Consider the following 21351-nt stretch of genomic DNA (forward strand, 5'->3'; position numbering starts at 1 on the left):
CGGGCTCCTGTAAGTGGATTCCAGCCCATTGCCCCTGCATGGATCTAGATTGGAAGTGGGGGCAGGCAGGGTCCCTCTCGGATGCTGTGGGTCCTGCCCAGTGAGAGGGAAGGTAGGAAAGAAACCCCCTCTCTGGGGGCGGCCTCAGTGATCCTTGTGTCAGACCAGCCATCTCTCTCCTCCCTGCTATGCTGTGCTGCTGCGCTCTGAGTCTCTTCTCTTTCTCCATCTTGTCAAAGACAATTCCATGCTCCCAACTTGATAGGATCCTGCCGCAGCATCATGCTGCCGCATCCTGCCACACAAGAAGCCCAGATGTCAGTATTTCTCACACTGCCTCTCCCGGGCCTCTCTGTCTCTTCCTTCAGCTGCAACCTCTCCCCTGCCTTGGACCCCCTAGCTCCCCCCACCACCACCAGCAAAGGCAGAGAACGTAGCGATTCCCAAAGACTGTCTTTTGCATGCCCTGCTCCATGTTGTTTTAAAAGTACCGCAATAAAACCATAAAACCAGGTAAGGCTTTGGGGACCGGAGCCGAGGATCATGACAGCAGCCTGCAAGAGCTGAGGGCAGTTTTGACAGCCGGAAATTTGTCTCTGAGCCTCCTCACCATGAAGGCCAAGGTACGGGGGAGGGATTGTCTCCTCAGCTCTTTAACAAAAGAGATTAATTCCCCAGGAGAGCAAAGTCCTCATGCTGGGCCCTCTGTAAAGTAATTTGGTGTATGTTTGTATAAAGGAGGTTAATATAATCTTAATCTAATTTCCTTGTATTAAGGCAGTAAGTCGACATGTTCTGGAGGCCAATTTTACTTAAATAAGCAGAGATCTTTTACGTGGAATCACAGTCACTGTTGACAACTTGCTGAAGGGTGGGCGTGACGTGAAGCGGCTGTTTCGTCAAACGGATGATTCTGTGGGGGGCAGCATGCAGTGGTGACGTGGTGATGTACAAAACCATCCAGTGCTGGACATGGCAAAGGCTGAACTTCAGAGACTCCAGAGAAATGAAGAAAATCTGGGAAATGCAAACCAGCCCTGAATGACCATGATTTCTTTTGGGCCCCCATCAGAGGGAGGGGCTTTCTGAGAGCTTTCCATCCACCACCCCGCCCCCCAACCCAGGGATGAAAATGCTTAGGGCCCCGGGGCACTTCTGATGTGGGCCTGACAGTGCTTCCTGTGCGGGGAATGCCTGCTCCACCCGGGGAAGAAGAGCCGTTCCCGTACAACGTCAAACACCAGGACGGACGAGCAGGCTGCCTGTGAGATTGGACTTTGGTGTAATTCACTCTCGAGCTGCTGCTAAATAATCTTGAGGTTGCCTTTCATCTATAAATGGGAACTCAGGTGCTGGCTTAGGATCTGAGCAATGTGGAATCCAAAACAAACAGAAAAAGATCAGGTTAAAGGAGGAGATAGAGGAAGAATGGCCTAGAAGTAACGAGGACGGTGTAATGTGCAAGGAAACCAAGTCGTGGGAAAGCAGCTACTCTTGGGCGGGTAAACGATACTTAAGTTAGCTGCTTCTGCCAGGGCCTGTAAGCGGAAGGGGAGGGCCTAGCCCTGGATTAGGGGATAGCCTGAGAGGGGGACAGATTGCCCCGTGGACAGCTCTGGGAGTTGGCACGCCTAAGTCAGTGTGTTGCGAACACGCCCAGAGAAGGCTGGGCAGAGTGAAGGATGCCAGAGCAGAGCCTGGCCGAGAGGCCTCCTGGAGGGGAAGGCGTCTCCACTTCGGCTCCCCACGAGCAGTGCCCTTTTGAAGAATGTGGGGTCAGTCATTGTTTCTGGTCCAAGTCGCCAGGCCGGGTGGCCAGGTCAGCATTCAGTTGAGAGACCACAGTGGTTTGGATCGAGGTGGCAGCAGTGGGAGACAGCTGGATTCTGAGTATTCGGACGGTCGAGTCGACAAATTGCTAAAGGCAGGCGGTGGGCTGAGCACAGAGAGGAGGCTGCGGGGGGGATGAGGAGGATGGGGAGACATTTTGGTGGAACCGCTAGAAGGCTGGAGCCGGCCTTCACTGAGATGGGAGGACTGGGCGGGGGTAGGGGAGCGCCATACTAGTTCTGTTTCCAAGGAGGGACCCAGGGATACCTAAATCCTGCCGTAGAACAGCAGCCTCCCCGGTCACCACGGGAAATGAACCCATCCTTTGGTTCGGTTGCTCCTGCATCCGATATGGAGTGAGTGCCTGCTGCGTGTCCCTGTCTGGGGCCATCAGGGAAGCTGGGACTCCACCGTGCAGAAGACACAGAGTGCCTGCTGTCGTCAGGTGACAGGTGATCGTCCACAGAGAGAGAGTGACTTTGCAGGTGCACAGGCAGAGGTGAGGGGGCTCCTTCCCCCCCGATGGCCTTTCGCAGGCCTTCCACCGGGGGTCCCCCTCCAAGTAAGGTCCCAGGTTGCAGGGCTGGCCGCTCGGAAGAGCGAAAGTAGAAGGCCTTCCCTGCCTCCGTATAGCCCAAACCCAAGTGTCGGGTCTGGCCCCAGCACTGCGGGAAGAGGCCAGGGCACACCCCCAGCAGGACGAGGCAGAGAGGGTCAGAGAGAGGTCAGGAGCTCCACCCCCAGAAGGGGGCTGCCTCTGGGCTTGGCTTTCTGAGCCCCCCCAGGAGGAAGGGGACCTCAAGACAGACAAAAATCCTGGCACCAATTCTCCAGTCCTACTTGGCTTCTCTGGACTCTAAAATGAAAAAAGAAAAGAAAGCGAGAGGAACAGCCTCCTCCAGGCAGCCCTCCGGGAGTGCCTTGCAGAACCTCGCAAGAGAGAGCCGGGAGAGCCCCCTGTCCACCAGCCCCGAGCCCCCGGGCCTCCCCTCAGCTCTCCCTTCCCTGGGCTCTGGTAGTGGGAAAGGAGGTGGCGAGAAGCAGAGCATGATGGTGCTGGCACCAGCTTCCACTCTTGCAGCCACGTGGTGCCTGGCACAGGGCTAAACCTTCAATAAACAATCGCCTTTAACCCACAACGTCCTCATGGGGTGTCAGGATCCCCATTCTCTAGATGTAGGAAATTACACCCAGGGAGATTCCAGCACATACCCGAGGTCACACACACAGCTGGCCTGGCCTCAGACGCCCCCTTGCTGAAGATATCAGAACTAACCCTGGTTTCTATTTGCTTATCCTGAAATCAGATCACAGAGTTTATCTTAAAGAGATAGTGCAACCACTCATCTCTGATTCTCTTGGCCTTAGCTTAGTGGTACCCCCCCTCAAAAATAGAGCCTGAGGGGCCCGCCCAGTGGTGTAGCTGTTAAGTTTGCGTGGGTTCGCATCCCCGGCGGCCCTTTTCACAGCTTATCAAGCCACGCTGTGGCAGCATCCCCACATAGAAAATAGAGGAAGATGGGCACAGATGTTAGCTCAGCCAGTCTTCCTCAAAAAAAAAAAAAAAAAAGTAGAGCCTAAGACAGGAGTATGTGCATAGACTTTTCGGGAAGGGATGCCAGGGGGGTGGAGTGGGGTCTGGACAGGTGACCCAGAGATGGAAGGTGTGAGCCGCTGACCCCATGAGGGCAACTAGGCTCCATCCCGTGTGGGCCTTCTAAGGAGACGTGTAGGATCGTGCGCATCTGAGAGGTGGGCGAAGAGAGCAGTGTCACGGCCTCCATGGGTCAGAGGTTGCCCCAGGGGGTTAACCTGCCTCTTTCCAGTTCAGGCACGCTTGGGAGCCAGGTGGGTGCAGGCAGGCCCCACCGCAGCTTCAGAGAAGCCCCAAGGTGAGCCCGAGGGGTGTGGGGCGGCCACGGGGGGCAGGTTGTGGGACACCCCCTCTCCTGTCTTCCCTGTCTCCTCCTTTCTCGCCTGGGGCTGGGCGCCATCCTCCAGCTCCCAGCCCTGCATGGCTTTGAACTCCACCACCCACACCAGGGACCCAGGCGAGCTCCTGACTTTCCTGAACTTCCACCTCTTTGGCTGGGGATACAAGGACCTAAGGAGCAGAGGGTGGTGGTGACAAATTCAGTGTTAGCGTGTCAAGTGTTCAGAACAGTGCCGGGCACAGAGGAGAACTCTGGTCTCGAGGGAGTGCTGAGTCCTGGGGCGTGGCTGTTGGTCCCAAACCTGCACGACTCTGGCTGTGTGTGACCTGGCCTCCCGTCCTCGCCCCTTATCCACGGCCGGCCAGGTCCTTTATTGCACCTGGTCTCCTTACCTGCATGGATGTCCATCGCGTCACTCCCCAGCTCACAGCCTTCCCACCAAAGAACCCACAACTCCGATCATTTCCCCTCACTCCCTGCCCACAGTCACACAGTCCTTCTTCCTGTTCCCTGAGCTCATTCTGACCTCAGGACCTTTGCACTTGCAGTTCCTCTGCCAGGAAGGCTCCTTCCTGGGTCCTCAGAGATTAGACCGTCTGCTCATTCCACTTCCTGTTCACAGATGTGCCCGCAAGCAGACTTTCCCTGACAGTCCTTCAGGGAAAATAACACCCAAACCGTGACCTCTAACCCACTGCCCGACTTTCTTCCAGATGCTCCAGCCTCACCTGGAGTTATGTTATTGTAGAGTTCTTTGTGGGTTGGCTTATTTGTTTGGGGGTCTCCCTGCTAAAATCTATGTGCCAGGAGCAGGGACTTTATCTGACTTGGTCACCATCTTACCCCCACAGCAGAAAGTGCCTGGCACATAGTAGGTCCTTGTACTAGTTTGCTAGGGCCGCCATAACAAAGTGCCCCAGGCTGGGTGGCTTAGGCCACGGAAGTTTATTTTCTCACCATCCTGGAGGACAGAAGTCCAAGATCAAGGTCAGCAGGGTTGGTGCCTTCTGAGGCCTCTCTCCTTGGCTCGCAGATGGCTGTCTTCTCGCTGTCGCCCCTCTGTGTGTGTCTGTGTTCTAATCTCTTCTCATAAGGACCCCAGGCGTGTAGGATGAGGGCCCACGCATATGACCTCGTTTACCTTAATCCCCTCTAGAAAGGTCATATCTCCAAACAAGGTCACATTCTGAGGTCCTGTGGTTAGGACGTCAACATATGAATTTGGAGTGGACACAATTCAGCCCGTAACATCCTCAACACATATTTGTTGAATGACTGAATGCTGGAATGAATGAAACCTCATTTTTTTTTGAGTAGGCCATGGCACACACAAAGTTGTGAATGTGCATGTCCAGTGTAAAGAAAGGCAAGATGTGTAGAGAGATGCTAGAAACACTGAAAGGTAGGTTGGGACTACATTTTTTAGAGATTTTGTCCTGAAAAAAGTTCACAGTGGTTTTTAGAAAAGATAGTGACTCATGAGATCGGGGATAGGGGGGTGGTTAGAAAGAAAGCAGGCCCAGTAGAGAAGGGCACCCATGCACGACGTTGTGAGCAAAGCAGGAAGGGCTGGGCTGAGGGGTTTCGGCTGGACAATGAGCGAAAGTGGACTTCCCAAAGGCCAGCTGATGGGGAAGAGGCAGCCTTGAGACTGCGGTCCTTTCCCACGCTGTCTCCTGGGGCTGCCGTGACAAATTCCCCAAACTGCGGCGCTTAAAACAACAGGCTCTTACACCCTCACCACTCCAGAGGCCAGAAGTTCCAGATCAAGGCACCAGCAGAACTGGTTCCTCCTGGAGCCTCTGAGGGAGAACGGGTTCCCGGCCTCTCTCCTCACTCCAGACGCTCCCAGCAGCCTTTGGTGCTCTTCAGCGCGGGGCAGCATCCTTCCAGTCCTGGCCTCTGTTCCCACATGGCCCTCTCCCCTGTGAGTCTGAGCACCTCAAATCTCCCTCTGCTGTCTCTCATGCATTCAGGGCCCACTCTCATCTCCAGATCCTCACCTTAATGACATCTGCAAATGCCATTTTTCCGAAGAAGGTCTCATTCACAATTCCAGGTGGACATGAATTTGAGGGGCGGGGTGGGGGGGAGGGGAAACCGTTCAACCTCCTGCATCCACTGTGTTCCTGGAGGGGAGGGGCCGTGTAAGTCAGAGTAGGCAGAGGTTCCTGCCCAGTGTCGCCTGGCTTGGGTCTCTGAGTGCTGACTGAGGCCGGTAACTGGACTTCCGGCACTTCAGCTTCCTGACCTGGAAGATGCAGATAAGGAGCTGACACACAGGGCTGCTGTGAAGATACAGTGAGCCTCTGAGAGCAGCGCTGGGCGAGGCCAGTACTCCCCACGCCAGAGATTTCTGACAGTGCTGGCTTGATCCATAGAGCCATAGACACCCAAACACCCACTCCTCCTAGACTCCCAGCAGCCCAACCGGGTCTGGGTGAGGAACGGTGACAGCACGGGGTGGGGGCACTGGCTTCCAGAGGGCCTGAGAGATGCCGCTTCTCCTCTCTCCACGCCTAAGGGTTTCCTGTCCCGTCCTGAGCCACAGGTGACATGGAGTCCATCATAAGTGACAGAGGAACATTCACTCTCCTGTGGAAAGGTGGAATCCACTGCCCCTTGTCCCGAAGCCCTGGGGGCCCATAGAGACCCCACTTGTTCTCTGCGCCCCTTTGCGCCAACATCCCCTCCTCACACAGGGGGCCTGTGTCTGTGGGGGAGGCAGGGGTGGTACTGCGGTTGGGTGAGCCGAGGCTGGCAGAGGTGCGGCCTAGGGGAGGACCATCTGGTGACGTTTGGGCCACTCTCCCACCTTGTGTCTTTGCAGGGCTTGTGAAGAAGATTGGAGGTCCTGAAGCACAGGAACTCGCCCACCAGCTCTGGCTGGGCGACAGCTAATACCCAAGGCCCACCGGTTTGGGCGGCACAAGAAGAAGAATTCATTGTCTTCCCAGCACCATCCAAAAAAAGAAATGAGTTTCTCCCAGCAACGGCCACCGCCCCCTGGTGGAGCAGCAGGAAAAATGATGATTCCCCCAAACGGGCAGGTGGGAGAGAAGTTCTCGATGCAGATCCCCAAGGATTTCAACTTTCTGGCATTGAACACTCCGCTGCCAGAAGAAGAAACGGGCCAACAGAGGACAAAGGAAAGTCAGGAGGGCCGACGTTCAGGACAGGTGCATTCCAGCCTCCAGCCAAAGGAAGGACCGGTGAGTGGCTGTGGATGAGCCCACCCGCTCCAACAGCACAGCTGGTGGCCCCCAGCTCTCCTGAGCATGCCAACAAGCACCAGGGACATAGTCTCTGGGATAGCAATGCCCTTCCTCAGCATGAGTCTGGGGGCTTCTGTTCCATGTACCGGAGTCTCCTTCCCCGGAGATTTTCCTTGGGCTACTCCTACTGCTGTCACCACCGCCAACCCCCCCACCTCCCTCCTACCTCAGCTCAGCAGCCCCAGTGCCCAGCTCCTCCCTCCTTCCAGCTGGGAGCTCCCACCTCTTGGTACCTTCTCTCTGCTCAGCCAGGAATCTCCCCCCCACCAGCCCCAGATATCTGCCACGTCAGCAGAAGTTAAGCCTCAATAGGAACAGGTCACAGGGACCTCCCCGAGGCACAACTGAGTCCTCCTGCAACCCAGATCCTCCTCCCAGCCCTCCCATATGCAACCAACATCAGTAGATGCACAGATTCTGCCTCCCCACGGCGGTGGGAGCCCTATCAGTTGCCAAGGCTGTGAATTCTCTTCTGCCTCCTCCAGGGGCTCGAGAACAACCTGTACAACCAGTACGAGGAGAAGGTGCGCCCGTGCATCGACCTCATCGACTCCCTGCGGGCCCTGGGTGTGGAGCAGGACATAGCCCTGCCCGCTATCGCCGTCATCGGGGACCAGAGCTCGGGCAAGAGCTCTGTGCTGGAGGCTCTTTCCGGGGTCGCCCTTCCCAGAGGCAGCGGTAAGCACGGATGGGCCAGCATTACCTGCAGGGAGTAGCCAGCCACCTGTGAGCCACAGAGCATCCCTGAGGTACCAGTGGTTTCAGAGACAGACTGCTGGAAGGCCCGCAGGAGGACAGCTCCTCCAGGCCCTGACGGCTAAGGTCTAGAGGGCACTTCCTGGGCTGGCCACCCTGGATGTGCTGTGCGGTCCCCTCTGACACGGCCGTAGCCACCGCTTGGCCTGTATCAGTCAAGATCTGGGGACCTTGTGGGTTCTTCTAGTGGTCTCTGTGAGAGTGCAGAAGCATTTCTTCTTTGATCGTGTTAAATTTATAAGTTTCAGGTGACATATGTAGTCTTTTCGAATAATTTTCTCAATGCTTTGAAAAGCTGTTAGCCAGGATCACGGCATGATAAGACACTTTTTCCTGTAATTGTGTGTGCAGAGTCAAGATGCTGTGGTACATGTATGACTTAATAAGATAATTATAGAGGAAGAAAAGAAGGAAAGAGGTGGTATCCCCAAAGTGGGTAGAGGGAGGCCCTGTCCTGATTCCCTCTCTTGCTCCCACCTCCTGCCAGCGCTGCCCACCAGCCAAACCCAACCAGAGCCCAGGGGTCAGGAGGCACAGACGCTGTCCTGCCAGGGCTGCCTCTGGGGCAGAGAGGAGGGTGTGGGATGCTGGAGGTCTGCCCAGATCCTCCAAGGCCCCCAACAAGAGACGCCACACTAGGCGCCCGGCCCGTGTTCCCTCCCGGCCACAGGCAGCCCCATCCTTTGCTCCGGGCTGTCCTCTAAGATCCCATCAGCCTGGGCGCCTGATGCCTGAGAGGGTAAGAGTCTGGGGCAGGCACTCCTCCTCACTGCTCTGGGTTCGGGATTTTGGGGAGAGGCACAACAGAGCGGAGAGTCTGGATGCGGGATGGCCAGGGGCAAGCATGTGACCCTGGGCAAGTCCTCAGGCTGGACCAGGAGATAACTGCTGGCTCATAGGCAGCGCTCCTTCACAGCCCTGCACAGCAGGAGCCCCAGCCCCAACAGCTCGGGGCTATTCTAGCCTTCTTAGCTCCAGCTGCACCGGGAGCTTCCTACCTTCCTGCTGGGCAGCAGACACCTTTAGGATTTCTGTGGACCCCCTCCTTTGGAACGTCCAGCATCTCCCCCAGGCTCCTGCCACCTCCTCCCTGCACCCTCCACCCTCGAGTTTGGAGGGAGCCTTGGGAGGGGCTCATGGCCCTTAGGCAGACCTCACTGCTCCACATCTCTGTCTGCTCCCGTCCCCTGGCTGCCACCTGGACAAAGACAAGTCCCGCCCATGCCCAGGGTGCTGGCCCAGCTCTGAGGTGTGCGGGAGCCTCGACTTCTGCTTGCATGCCTTACCGGGCAGCGAGGCAGCGACTGTGGCCATGGTCAGCCTGGAGGTGCTCGATGACCCCCGAGCGGGGCACTGGCACCAGCTGCAACTGCTTGCAGTCCCCGAGCCCACGCTCCTTTGCACCTGCCCAGCCCAGGCCCCCTTCAGGTACCAGCGGGCCCTAGAGGGTCAGAAATTTCAGACGAGGCCTCTGGGGACCCTAGGGCAGCTCCTTGGCGGGTAAGAGTGAAGGACACCTGTGAATCTTCTTTTTAAAGCAAACTTAGGGTGTTTGGGAATTTCTCTCAGGAATCGTAACCAGGTGTCCGCTGGTGCTGAAACTGAAGAAGCAGCTGCAGGAGTGCACGTGGAGGGGCAGGATCAGTTACCGGAACGTGGAGGTCCAGCTGCAGGAGCCCTCCCAGGTGGAGAAGGAGATCTGCGAAGGTAGGACCCACGCGGGCTCCGCAGGCGCCTCTCCGTGGCTGCTCCCTCACCATCCCGGCTCCGGCTGCTCCTCCTCCTCATCAGTGGGGATTCTTCAGCTCCCCCAGGGAGCACACTCTCTTTCTGCCAGGCTTTGCCACATGCTGGCCCCCCTGCCACCCACACTGCCCCCTCCTTTCACCTACCTAATTCCTACTCTGACTTCGGGTCTCAGTTTACCTGTCCCTCCTCAGGAAGTGTCCCCCGCAGGACTCCCCAGCCTTAGCCCACAGCCCAGATCTGCTGGTTACCACTGTCCTGAGACACAATGATGGCTGGCCGCCTTGTGGCCCCGTTCCCATGCAGCATCCCCCAAACACCGACCCCACCCACCCATCATTCTTGGAAGCACAGCCAACACTCAGCCTTTGAAGAAAGTTTACCAATGCGTGAGATTAGCATCAGGTAAGGATAGAAGGATAAAGAGGCCGAATTGCTCCTGGAGTCCACTTCCGTAGCCCCTCAGAGGAGCTCCTGGAGGTCACCCCCTCTACAGCCCTGCACGCCCACATCCCTGAGCCTGCCCAGCCCTCCCTGTGCAGGTTCTCCCCTTTCCTGCTCCCCTGCTGGTCTCAGCCAGGCAGGCAAAAGATAGCCCTGACCCTAAGAGGAGTCTCTGCAGCGACAACCTCAGTTCCAGGGAGCCAGGCTTTGCACATCATTAAATAGCAAACTCCGCATCTGAAGGGGAGGCCTTTCCGTGACTTCCCGGGCTCAGCGCCCCAAGAACCCAGTGTCTCCAGGCCTCAGTTAGCTCACTGAGGGGATCCCTTCCAGAATGCAGGAGTCCTGCCCCCAGTCTGGCATTCACCCCTGAATACAGAAGCTGCTCGAGGCCCCCAGTTGGCAAGTTTTAGCTTCAACGTACAAAAACTCTGCACCCCAGCTGTGCCCACCACGGCTGTCCCGGGGCTGCCGTGGTGCCGAGCACACCCTGCAGCATTCATTGATGTCTGTCCTGACTCTCTGTGGGCAGGACCAGGAGGGCTGTGTGCTCTCGGAGCCTCTAACAGAGCTCCAGCACACCGTGGGTGCATGCGTTGCAAATGTTCTGTGTAAGGATGGATGATGAGCAGGCCGTGGCTAAGGCGTCTTTAGAACAGCATCTCAGAACTTCCGTCCCCTGCTGGTAGGAGTGTAAATTGGTGCAACCACTTTGGAAAACTGGCGATATCCACTAAAGCTAGAGGTGGGCACACCCTATGATGCTCCAATGCTCCACTCCTGAGTATGCACCCAGCCACAATGTGCACCAAAAGACAGGTTCTAGAATGTTCCTTGCAGCACTCTTGTGCTAGCAACACCCTGGGAACTACCCCAATGTCCGTCCACAGTAGACTGGATCAGGCAATGCCACATGGCCACAGGGTGGAATAAGACACAGATATGAGGACAAACAGCCCTCAGCTACAAGCACCAACAAGGGTGACTCTTACAAACGTAAGGTTGAGTGAAAGGGGCTAGACATAAGGGAGTCCATGTTTTACAATTCCACTTATAATTAGGTAGGACGACATGAAATTGCTGTTCTTATGGGTCAAAAGTGGTCGCGCAGCAGCAAATTCATTTGGCTCGACCAAGTCTAAAGTATAAAGATGACAAAAGGAATGGATGCTATTGGCGGTCAGGATTGTGGTCACTCTTGATGAGGGCTAGTGACCGTAGGGAGCATCTGGGCCTCTAGGGGCTGGCTGTGTTCTGTTTCTTGATCCCGGTGTTGGTTACACCTGTGTGTGCAGCCTGTGAAACTCACCAAGCCACACACTTAGGACAGTGGGTACTTTTCTGTACATATGTTACGCTTCAACAAAAACCTACAAAAATCATGTCTTAAATAGTGATTATGAAACGATAATTAAAACAGGAAAGCTTAGAAGGAGTAACCCTGGTTTTCAACATGCCCCTGTTCTAGCGCTAAAGGATTAGGCAATTAACTGGAAGTGTTGCTTAAGCTGCCTCCCTGTTTTCCGATTCAGAGTTGTCCCCAAATGTAAGTGGAATGCATAACTGCCCACAGATTTCATTGCTGGCATCCCAGAATGACACCAGCATTTCTCTTCTCATCTGACCCAGGTCCAGCCATCCACTTGTGGGGAGCCCACTCAGTGCCCCTGGGGCAGGCACTTCGTAACTTACAATGTCAGTGTGTTACCAACTACAGACATGGGTTCTCTACCCACCGCACAAGAGGGGCCAAATAAAAATTGGAATGCCAGGCTTATGGCAAGGAAAAGGTTTTTATTTTGGGAGACATCAGCCAGGAGACGAGAATGAGCCGTCAAATTTGTCTCATCTCTTCTCGTCTCCCCAAAAGATCGGAGGCAAGGGGTTTTTTAAAGGTTGCAAGGAACGTGGCTGCTTGTAGGGTGGTAGGGGGGCATCAGTGGCCTTGCTGGTCGGAGCTTTCCCACCAGCCTGCATTTGGCCTTGTAAGGCTGCTTACAGAGGAGGATGATAAGGGAATTTGCAGGTGGGTGACCTTTGCTGTCTGTCTCCATGGAGGATAGTGGATGCTGGAGCCAGGAAGCCAGGAAGTAAGCAGGGAATGAGTACTTTGGTTTTAACCCCATATATGCTGGGTTTAATGTAGGAGAACTGACATGACGGCCAATATCAAGTGCACTCCTGTAGGTCACAACCATGCGACCTTCCCAGGGGCCCTTTACCTAAGGCCTTGGAGTCTATCAGAATGGATCCTCTCCCCGTCCCAAAGCCATTGTGCCACAGAATTGGTCACAAATAAGTTGTTCTGTCCAGTGAGTTTATTGTGTCCAAGTGTAGGCTTGATGACCCCCAGGCAAGGCTGCTGGAGAAAGAAGGGTCTTCTGGCCCTGATGTTCCAGGATTCACTTTCTGTTCCATGCAACATCCAAAGGCAAATTCTGAGAAGGGAAGGAAGGGGGGAGGTGTTGACACAAAGCAAGTAACTGGGGTGGGCTTAGGGAGCGTCATCCTCATGTCTCCAGGCTTCCCTGGAGACATGTCCCCGTCCTCATCTTGTCCTTGGCATGGGTGTCCTACATATCTGATTTTTGCCGTTGGCACCTTCCCCTCACCTAGACACTCCTGGGCTTCAACTCATTTCAAGATGTTAACAGGGGCCCTAGGTCCTGGCTTCCCAGCGTGGTTCCTGGTCTGCAGGAGCGACATCACCTGGGGGTTTGTTGGAATTGCAGAATCTCAGGCCACTCCTCAGAGCTGCTGTTAAGAACAAGTCCCTGCATCCAGCCCACGCCCAAGGTTCCACCTTTTGAAGGGAGGAATATTGAAGAATTGGTGGATATATTTTAAAACTACCACAATTCCCACTGGAAAATATTGAAAAGCGTAAAGAAAGAGAACAGGGTGCATCCGCCATCCCACTGAGAACATGTCAGTATATTTTCCTACAGACTTTCTGAGGGTTTACGTACATGCTATGTATGTATTACACAGCCACAGTAGTGGCCTCAGAGATCACTCTGCACACTTCTGTGAAATGTTTCTTAAGCACCAGGGACTCTCCGAAGAGCCTATACTCTGAAAACAAGCGGTCACCTTTAAGAACAAGTGCTTTTTCTCACATGGGCTGTAATTTGGATTCTGAGTTTCTCCTCTCTTGGTGGTTGTAGCCCAGAACTTTGTAGCTGGGAATGGAGTTGGCATCAGCCACGAGCTCATTAGTCTGGAGATCACTTCCCCTGAGGTTCCGGATCTGACCCTCATCGACCTTCCCGGCATCGCCAGGGTGGCCGTGGGAAATCAGCCCCAGGACATCGGACGTCAGGTGAGCCTGTCTGGAACTTGGGAATGGGCCGACGTTGGGGAGGTCTCTGCCAGCAGCCCAAGGGCTCAGGTGCCTCTCCCCAGCCCTCACTTTGAGTGGTTGGGGAGGAGACCGGCAGGACTGTCCAGGGCAGGGGTCTCCTACTCAGGTTCTGAGAGGGGCCTGGCAGGTCATGGAAACAAGAGAAACTGATTCTGTGGGACAGGAGGTACATGGAACAACTCACGCCCTGCCTGACATTGCCACACGAGAATGTGGGTCCACTGTCACTAGCTGTTGTGATATTCAAAAGAAGCCAGGAATTTGGATTTTTACATCAAATCTGCCAATTTCAGCAATAATTTTTTTTTAAAAAAATTCACACTGTGTAAGTCAATCAGAGCACAGACTGTGATCTCTGGTCCGGGGCAAGAAGGCCAGCACCATGAAGAGGGATGACAGCTGCAGGACAGCAACGACCCAACACTCACCAACAGCCACTGAGCCTGTTGCTCCTTTGACCTTCCCACTTCAGGTTACCTGAGAACACGCTCCTCACTGAGATGCCTGAATGGCACATGATCTCTGGGCTGGGCCATCCCAAGACCAGCCTTGTCAAGCTTTGCCAAGCCAGCTCACATGGAAGCCAAGGAGACAAGGATGGGCTCAGGAGCAGGGGCGCAGTCCAAGGAGTGGAGGGCTAGGATGGAGGAGGAAAAGACAAGACCCTCCTGTCCTATGACTGAAGTCACTTGCCTGCCCTCTTCCCTTTTATAGGGGACACTGCCAGTGTGGGGAGCTCAACCGTAGCCAAACTTGGGGTATGGCAGTGCCAGGAGCCCCCTGGGTGGGGTGTCTGCTGGCTCCACTGTCTTGGGCAGTTAAATTACGCTTTCTTCCTCAACATCCAGAGCGCCATTCTCTGTCTCTCTAGGGGTGGTGTAATTAGCTCATTTCCCTTACTGAGTTCAGCCACTACATCCATACTTCTTACCCTCCTAGGAGGGTCCTGATCCATCCATCGAATTGGCAGGGATGTGAGAAAGATGCACAGATGGGGTCAGAGCAAGCAGCTTCCTCCTGCCACTCCATCCGTCCTCTAATGGCGTCCAGATGATTCCAACAAAACACTTTGATCTCAAACAATTTCATCCAAAACAAATTGGTTGAGATGGCAAAATATCACAGGTGCCTAAAGTACTTGAAAAATGTGCGCACCATGATTCTAAGGCTTTCCTTCGTGTTCCGGGATGCTTAAGCGCTTTGCTTTTCCTCAGTCTTTACTTCTCATTCGCTTTCAGCTCATTAAATATTTTTATTTCCGAATGCAAGTTATCACCCCCTCCTCGAAAAACATCTTCACTGGCTTCAGGGCAAATTCACTCTGGTTCTCCCCCTCCCTTCCTCCCTTGACCACTTTTTCTCTGTCAATTCTTTCCCATTTTCCTGACCTGCAAATGGTATAGTACCTCAAAGATCTCTTCTTTATATCAAAACCCTCCCTTGGTAGCTCATCTAGTCTCGGCGCTTTAAATACCACTCGTAAATCTCTATTTCCAGCCCAAACCTCTCCCCTGAACTCCAGGCTCCCATCTCCAGCTGCTCACTGGCCATTTCCCTCTGGATGTCTAATAGGCATGGTAAACTCAACAGGTCCTAAACCAGCACCTGATCTTCCCACCCACTCCCACCCTCCCACAGTCTTCTCCATCACGGGAAACGGCACCTCCATCCTCGCAGTGGCTCAGGTCACCGTCGCCCCGGTCAGCCTTGCCGCCTCTCCTTCTCTCACACAACACATCCAGTCCGGCTGTAGACCCGACTGACTCTACGTTCAAAGACATCCGGAGTCCAACCACGTTTCCCCCGTCCATCACCAACATGTTAGCCCAAACCACCACCATCTCTTACTGAGTTAACATGTCTGCACTGGCCTCCTACTTGCTTTTCCTGCTTCTGCCCTTCAGGCAGCACCCCCATCCCAAGTGCGTTCCCAACACAACTCTCGCGTTTCAAAGAACAGGTTGGTTGCTGTCCTTCCTTGAAGTTCTCCAATGGCTCCCATGTCAATCAGCATAAAACCTCCCAAGGTCCAATGGGACCTGGCCCCACTAGTTCATTGGCCATTTCTCCTATCACTGCGCCCCCATCTCTGGCCCCTCTCCAGCCACACCTGAGTCCTTGGTGGTCTTGGAACTCTCCAGCGCACCCTGGTCCCTCCATCTTTGCATCTACTCTTCCTTCTTCCTGAAATGTTCTCCCCACCCAGATTTCCACATGGCACATTCTCTTATTTCCTTCAGGGTTCTGCTCAAGTGCCACCCTCTCAGTGGTGCCTTCCCTGATGTCCAATACCCCGTGCCTGGCCCTTCCGATTCCATCTGTCCTCCGTAATGAGTGTTTACTGCTTATATTCCCTCCTGGGCTGTAAACTCCTGCGGGACGTTGCCTGTATCTTCATTGCTGACTCTCTAGACCCTAGAATGAGCCTAGTGCCTGGTGGGTTCCCAGTAGCAACTGTTTGCTGCATGACGAGAAGGTGTTCTTTGTGAGACTTTGCTCTCCAGGCAGACATTCTGGGGAGCAGCTATCAGTCCCCAAGATCCACAGCAGTTCCCAGTCTGAGTCTATTTTACCCCCAGGGGACATTGGCAACGTCTGAGACATTTTTAGTTGTCACAGCTTGGGAACGGGGGATTGCTACCCGCGTCCAGTGGGTAGAGACCAGAGATGCAGCTAAATATTCTACAGTGCACAGGATGGCCCCCACAACCAAGAGTTATCCACCCGAATTTGTCAATATTGCTGAGGTGGAGAACCCTGGGTTATATGGTCTGCCACTTGCAGACATCAGCAGGATGGTCACGTGGGTGTAGCAGAGGGAAAGAGCACCAAGAAGATAACTTTTAGTTTGAGGACAATTAACATTAATACTCGCTTATAGAGGTTCATTATAACTTTACTCAGTTAAATTTTCCCATGGCTGAGACCTAATTTGTCCTGCTTATATATGTCATTTTTATTTCACGCCAGTGTCTAATTGTTTATATGGTGCTAGTTTGTACTTACATGATACAAATTTTCTATCTTGCGGTAATGCAGTATTATCTTCTGTGTGCAACTTAAAATAATTAGATGGGATATCAGATGAGCAAAGGTATGTGTGAATTGTGCCAAAATATAAGGAAATATGTCCCAAGGTGTCTGCCTTTCCATGTTTGTTTGTATTGTCCATGAGAAAACATAATACTGAAACTTGGCATTTTAAGGCTCATGTTGCCCGCATCTCTCTTTCGCCTACAAATTCTCAGAAATTTTATTGGATTTCTCTAATTTGAATGAGCTAGACCCCTTCCAAGACTAAATTGCAGATAAAGTCATTAATATGAGGAATAAACATGCATAGAGATAGTATTGGTATCAGATAGTTCTGTCGTGAGCAGGTACTGAGCACCTGCCACTTGGGGTGTTGTGCTGGACTCCTCATGGGGATATTGGGACCAGTGTCACGGATCACCACAAAGGCACTTCTGGGCTTCTCGGGCTGATACAACACAAATGCAAATCACTCTCATAGAAGGTGTCAGTTAGAAGCATAGCAGGAGAGATCTAGAGAGGGAGGAGAGGTCCCATCGGGCTACAGGAATCAGAGAGTCTTCAGGAAAGAAGAAATACCGGTGATGGGATTTGTATGATAGGTGGGAAATCCACAGAGAACTCAGTAAGGGCAGCTGGGTGGGCATTCCAGAGGAAGGGACAGGCCAAGCAAAGCCCGGAGGTGTGGAAACAGGCTCACGCTCTGGGAACACATTGGTTTTTCACAATCACACCTGTGGGGTCGCATTGTTGGATGAGCAGAGATGTATGATTCTCCTGTGTGGTTCTTTGGCATCAGATCAAGACGCTCATCAGGAAGTACATCCAGAGGCAAGAGACGATCAACCTGGTGGTGGTCCCCTGTAACGTGGACATCGCCACCACGGAGGCGCTGAGCATGGCTCAGGAGGTGGACCCCGAGGGAGACAGGACCATAGGTAAGAGGACAGAACCAAGCTTCCAGAAGATGGGAAGGATGGGGGAGACTCCTCTTACATTTAGAAGATCCTGGAACGTAGCACTGTTAGAGACGCCCACATCCTGCATTGGATCCAAGTGCTGTTCACAGCAGAAGCCCCGTGGGCCCAGGGCTCATTCGCGCACCGCAAATAAGTCATCTTCACTCACAGTCAGGGTTAGATACGTGGCCAGAATTTGGGGGTTCTGCAGCCTCCTTCCTCTCATCCCTCATTTGCACTCACGAGCCATTCTGGATGGGGGACGAGAACTGCCTTGTTTGCTTTCCCACAATGGTCTAGAGAGGACACAGGGGCCCATCAGCTCTGCCATCCACAGTTGAAGCTCTTGGGACCCCGTGGTGCATGGAGAAGACCTTCATCAGGCCTCATGAACACACCGCCACGCTTGCATCGGAGCGTGAATGTCCGCAGAATTCACACGCAGGCAGAACCCTTCGTGGGGAACCAGGTTCTCCTAACCGTCTTTAAAAAATGTCACCTTGGAAGGCACTGTAGGGGACTTGGTTTAACAGCACAGTCTCTGGATTTGAAGCCACAGTCTACTGCTTACTGGCTACATGTCCTTGGGCAGTGTATTTAACCTCTCCTAGCCTCGATTCCCTCATCTGCAAAGTGGTACCAACAGTCATACCTATTCGCTAGGGCTGCTGGGAGGATTACGTGAAGGACGATTGTATGTGATGGTAGGTCCGTGTGTGCACACAGTATCTTCTCGGAAAATGATAGCTGCCATTTTTAAATTTTTAATATTTTTCTTCAATATCACTTCTTCATCAATTAGTCCACCTGCCCATAGAGTTTACCTTCCTGAAAATTTGCAGGTCATTTCCCCTGACAAAATGGATGCTCAGGATATAATTACCTTTTTTTGTTTCTTCCCAAACAAATGCCTGGTTTTCCAGTAAAGATAGAAATAAATATTAAGGGAATACACCTCAAACATAATGTTTTACTGTATGCCAACTACCCTTGTGCCCTCTTAGCTGTTGAGTTCCACAGGCATCTCCAACACACTGAACCAGAGAGAAAACTCAGGCTTTGGGTCACCAGTCATTCATTGTAAGTCCAAATTCTTTCTCTTCTTGTCATCATAAGTCGTTAGAGATGCCTTATTGGTGGCCAAAGTAGATAATATCATCTGTCCAGCAGATAGATCTATTGGGATATTAATGTCTTTGCATAAATTTAGTAACTCTTCTTATTAATAGTCAGTTTTCTAGTCCTCTAATTATCCGCAAACTCAGATAATCAACAATTCTCACTAAATATTAGCGCTTTTCCAGTCTGGCTCAGTCATCTCAGCTCCCTCTCACCCAAGGGTCTGGAAAGCTCTTTGTCCATCTTCACTGGGCTGGTTCCTTCCTCTCATTCAGATCTCAGACCACCTGTTGCCTTCCCAGAGGCCCTCTTTGTCCACCCAACCTAAAACTGTACCATCCGCTCCTGCCTGCAGTCATTTGGCAGCACCTCACTTTATTTTAATTCTCTTCATAGCACTTTGATATCAGATACTTTCCTTTATTTCTTGTATATTACTAGATTAATTTATCTGACTTTTTCCCTCTAGAAAATGGGGCGACATTCATGAGACCAGGGATTCTGCCATCTCATTTACTACCACCTCATTAACACCTAAAGTGGTGTGATTAATAAGCATTTGTTAATTCAATACGTAAGTGTAATATAATCAGAAATGAATTAATTTAAAAAGAGAAAAAACTGAAAGCATCTAAAAATTGCTGACACTGCCTTTCTCTGTGGCCCAATAGTTGGGGCATTCAGTGATGCTTATGAGTGGATGCCGTAGATGGAAGCATGTGGATTTTCTGACTTGAGTCCTGTTTCAAACTGAGGCACAGTAAGAAAAGGACCTCTCTCCCCAGCTAGGGTGAATTCTAATTGCAAGCTTCAATTTGTATTATCTGACTGCCTCTTCTCCGAATAAAGTACAATGAATGATGGCTGGATCCAGGGAATGGCCTTCCTGGCTGCGGTCTCCCCTCCCATTGGAAGGTCCTCTCCTTTACCAACGGAAGGTGCAAGAGTAGATTCAGAGACTTCTTGGCTCTGTTAGTAACAGGACGGTCTGTGCTCACACAAACCTTTTAGTGAGTGTAAAGATCTCTCTTAAATGACAGCTTCTGGTAACAGGGAGTTTACAACAGAGAGAGAGAAATTCAACTGCTGAGGTGCCCGGAAGATTTCAGGAAGTGGTAGACCAGATGGTCAGACATAACCGCAAGTTAAAAATAAGGACAAAAATAGTAAAAGGCGACATTCAGGTTTCTAACATAATCAAGCAAAGAATGCAGTGGCTATTTGACACTCAAAGAACACGAGCAAAAGTAAATGCTCGGGATTCGAAGCTTTCAATCCAATGTGAGTGGGAAGGTTAGGGACAGAAGAGAGAGGGGAAGGCAGGGAGGGGAATATCAAAGGAGGCGCCCAAGGAAAGCGGCAGAGTGGGTCTGTGATGGGAGAAGCTAGAGAGATGGCACTGGCCCTCCTGAGAGTGGGGAATGAGGTGGTCTTGGGAACGTGGTGATGGAGCTGCTGGAGCTGGTCAGTTCACCTGCCCTAGGTGAACGAGGGCATAACCCAGCAGGTGCCCAAGAAACGTTGATCAAGTAAATTATACAAGGGAATTAATGAGTTGAGCCAGTGGGTGAGCAAATAAACATGCAGATAAGACGGGTGACGATGGAATGAATGAATGAATGAATGGGCTGTCAGGCGCTGGGCAATTAAGGCTGAAGAAGACTTTGTTGGTCCCGGCCAAAGAGGGATCCCATAGCCCGGCAGCATTCAAACATACGTGAGGAGAGAACTGAGCTTTCCCTTGTGGTTCTTTAACCGTCTCACAGGGATCCTGACCAAACCAGACCTCGTGGACAAGGGCACGGAAAAAGTTGTGGTGAATGTGGTGCAGAACCTCACCTACCATCTGAAAAAGGGTTACATGATCGTGAAGTGCAGGGGCCAGCAGGACATCACCAACAAGCTGAGCTTGGCGGAGGCCACCAAGAGAGAAATGGCGTTCTTTCAAACACACCCGTATTTCAGGTGAGATTCTTTAGGACAGCCCTGGAATTGGACTCCGAGGAAGCCAGCCTCGCCTGCCAGAGTCAGCCGAGATGGTTGCCAAATTATATATAAAAATTACACAAGGTAGCACAACCTAGCCTTGTCTTTATTTGAGTGTTAAATTTATTGGTTTCCTGAGACAAATCATTTTTTCTTGGACTCTGATGGTGCTGATTAACAATGGTAATATGGCATTTCTTAGAGGATAGGGCACTGTGGTTCCCAAAAGGCTTTCACTTGCTTTCTCATTTGAGTCCCACAAAATTTTTTTTGATGCTTTTTGATGAGGAAGATTGGCCCTGAACTAACATCTGTTGCCAATCTTCCTCTTTTTTTTAAAAAAAATTTTTCTCCCAAAAGCCCCAGTGCATGGTTGTATATTCTAGTTGCAGGTCCTTCTGGTTGTGCTATGTGGGACGCTGCCTCAGCATGGCTTGATGAGCAGTATGTAGGTCCACACCCAGGATCCAAACCAGTAAACCCCAGGCTGCCGAAACAGAGCACGCAAACTTAACCACTCGGCCATGGGGCTGGCCCTTTAGTCCCACAAAATCTTAAGAGATACGTATGGCAAGTGAGGTCCTTCCCATTTTTATAGATAAGAGTAATGAGATCAAAGAAATAGTGAATGGAAACAGGCCGAGAAACACCAGTCCAGAAACCTATGTCAACCTATGTTAAGCTACGGTTAACCTCCAGAAACCTGTATGAACCATCATAAATGGTACACATTAAACCTGCTTAATGGAACTCTCCACCTCTTGAGAGCCTGCAAACGAACTGGTTTTATTTCCTATAAACCATCCTGTAGAGACCACAGCTTGCAGGACATTGGGATGTCTCTCATTGAATTGGGCACTTTTCACTTTCATTTTATTCAGGAGCTTGCTATCCTTGAACCACGT

General features: G+C 52.2%; 1 protein-coding gene across 1 annotated transcript in view; it reads left to right on the top strand.

Annotated features, from left to right (window-relative positions):
- The window catches only part of MX2 (MX dynamin like GTPase 2), a 37693-nt gene that overhangs the window by 3903 nt on the left and 12439 nt on the right, over nt 1-21351 (top strand). Inside the window, exons 2-7 of the mRNA XM_005606159.3 lie at nt 6595-6976; nt 7525-7717; nt 9365-9502; nt 13153-13307; nt 17182-17320; nt 20227-20425. Of these exons, the coding sequence (XP_005606216.3) occupies nt 6740-6976; nt 7525-7717; nt 9365-9502; nt 13153-13307; nt 17182-17320; nt 20227-20425 (1061 nt within the window). The 5' untranslated portion in view covers nt 6595-6739. The remainder of the gene's footprint in view (nt 1-6594; nt 6977-7524; nt 7718-9364; nt 9503-13152; nt 13308-17181; nt 17321-20226; nt 20426-21351) is intronic.

Source organism: Equus caballus, chromosome 26 (assembly GCF_041296265.1).
Source record: "Equus caballus isolate H_3958 breed thoroughbred chromosome 26, TB-T2T, whole genome shotgun sequence".
NCBI classification, from domain to species: Eukaryota; Metazoa; Chordata; class Mammalia; order Perissodactyla; family Equidae; genus Equus; species Equus caballus.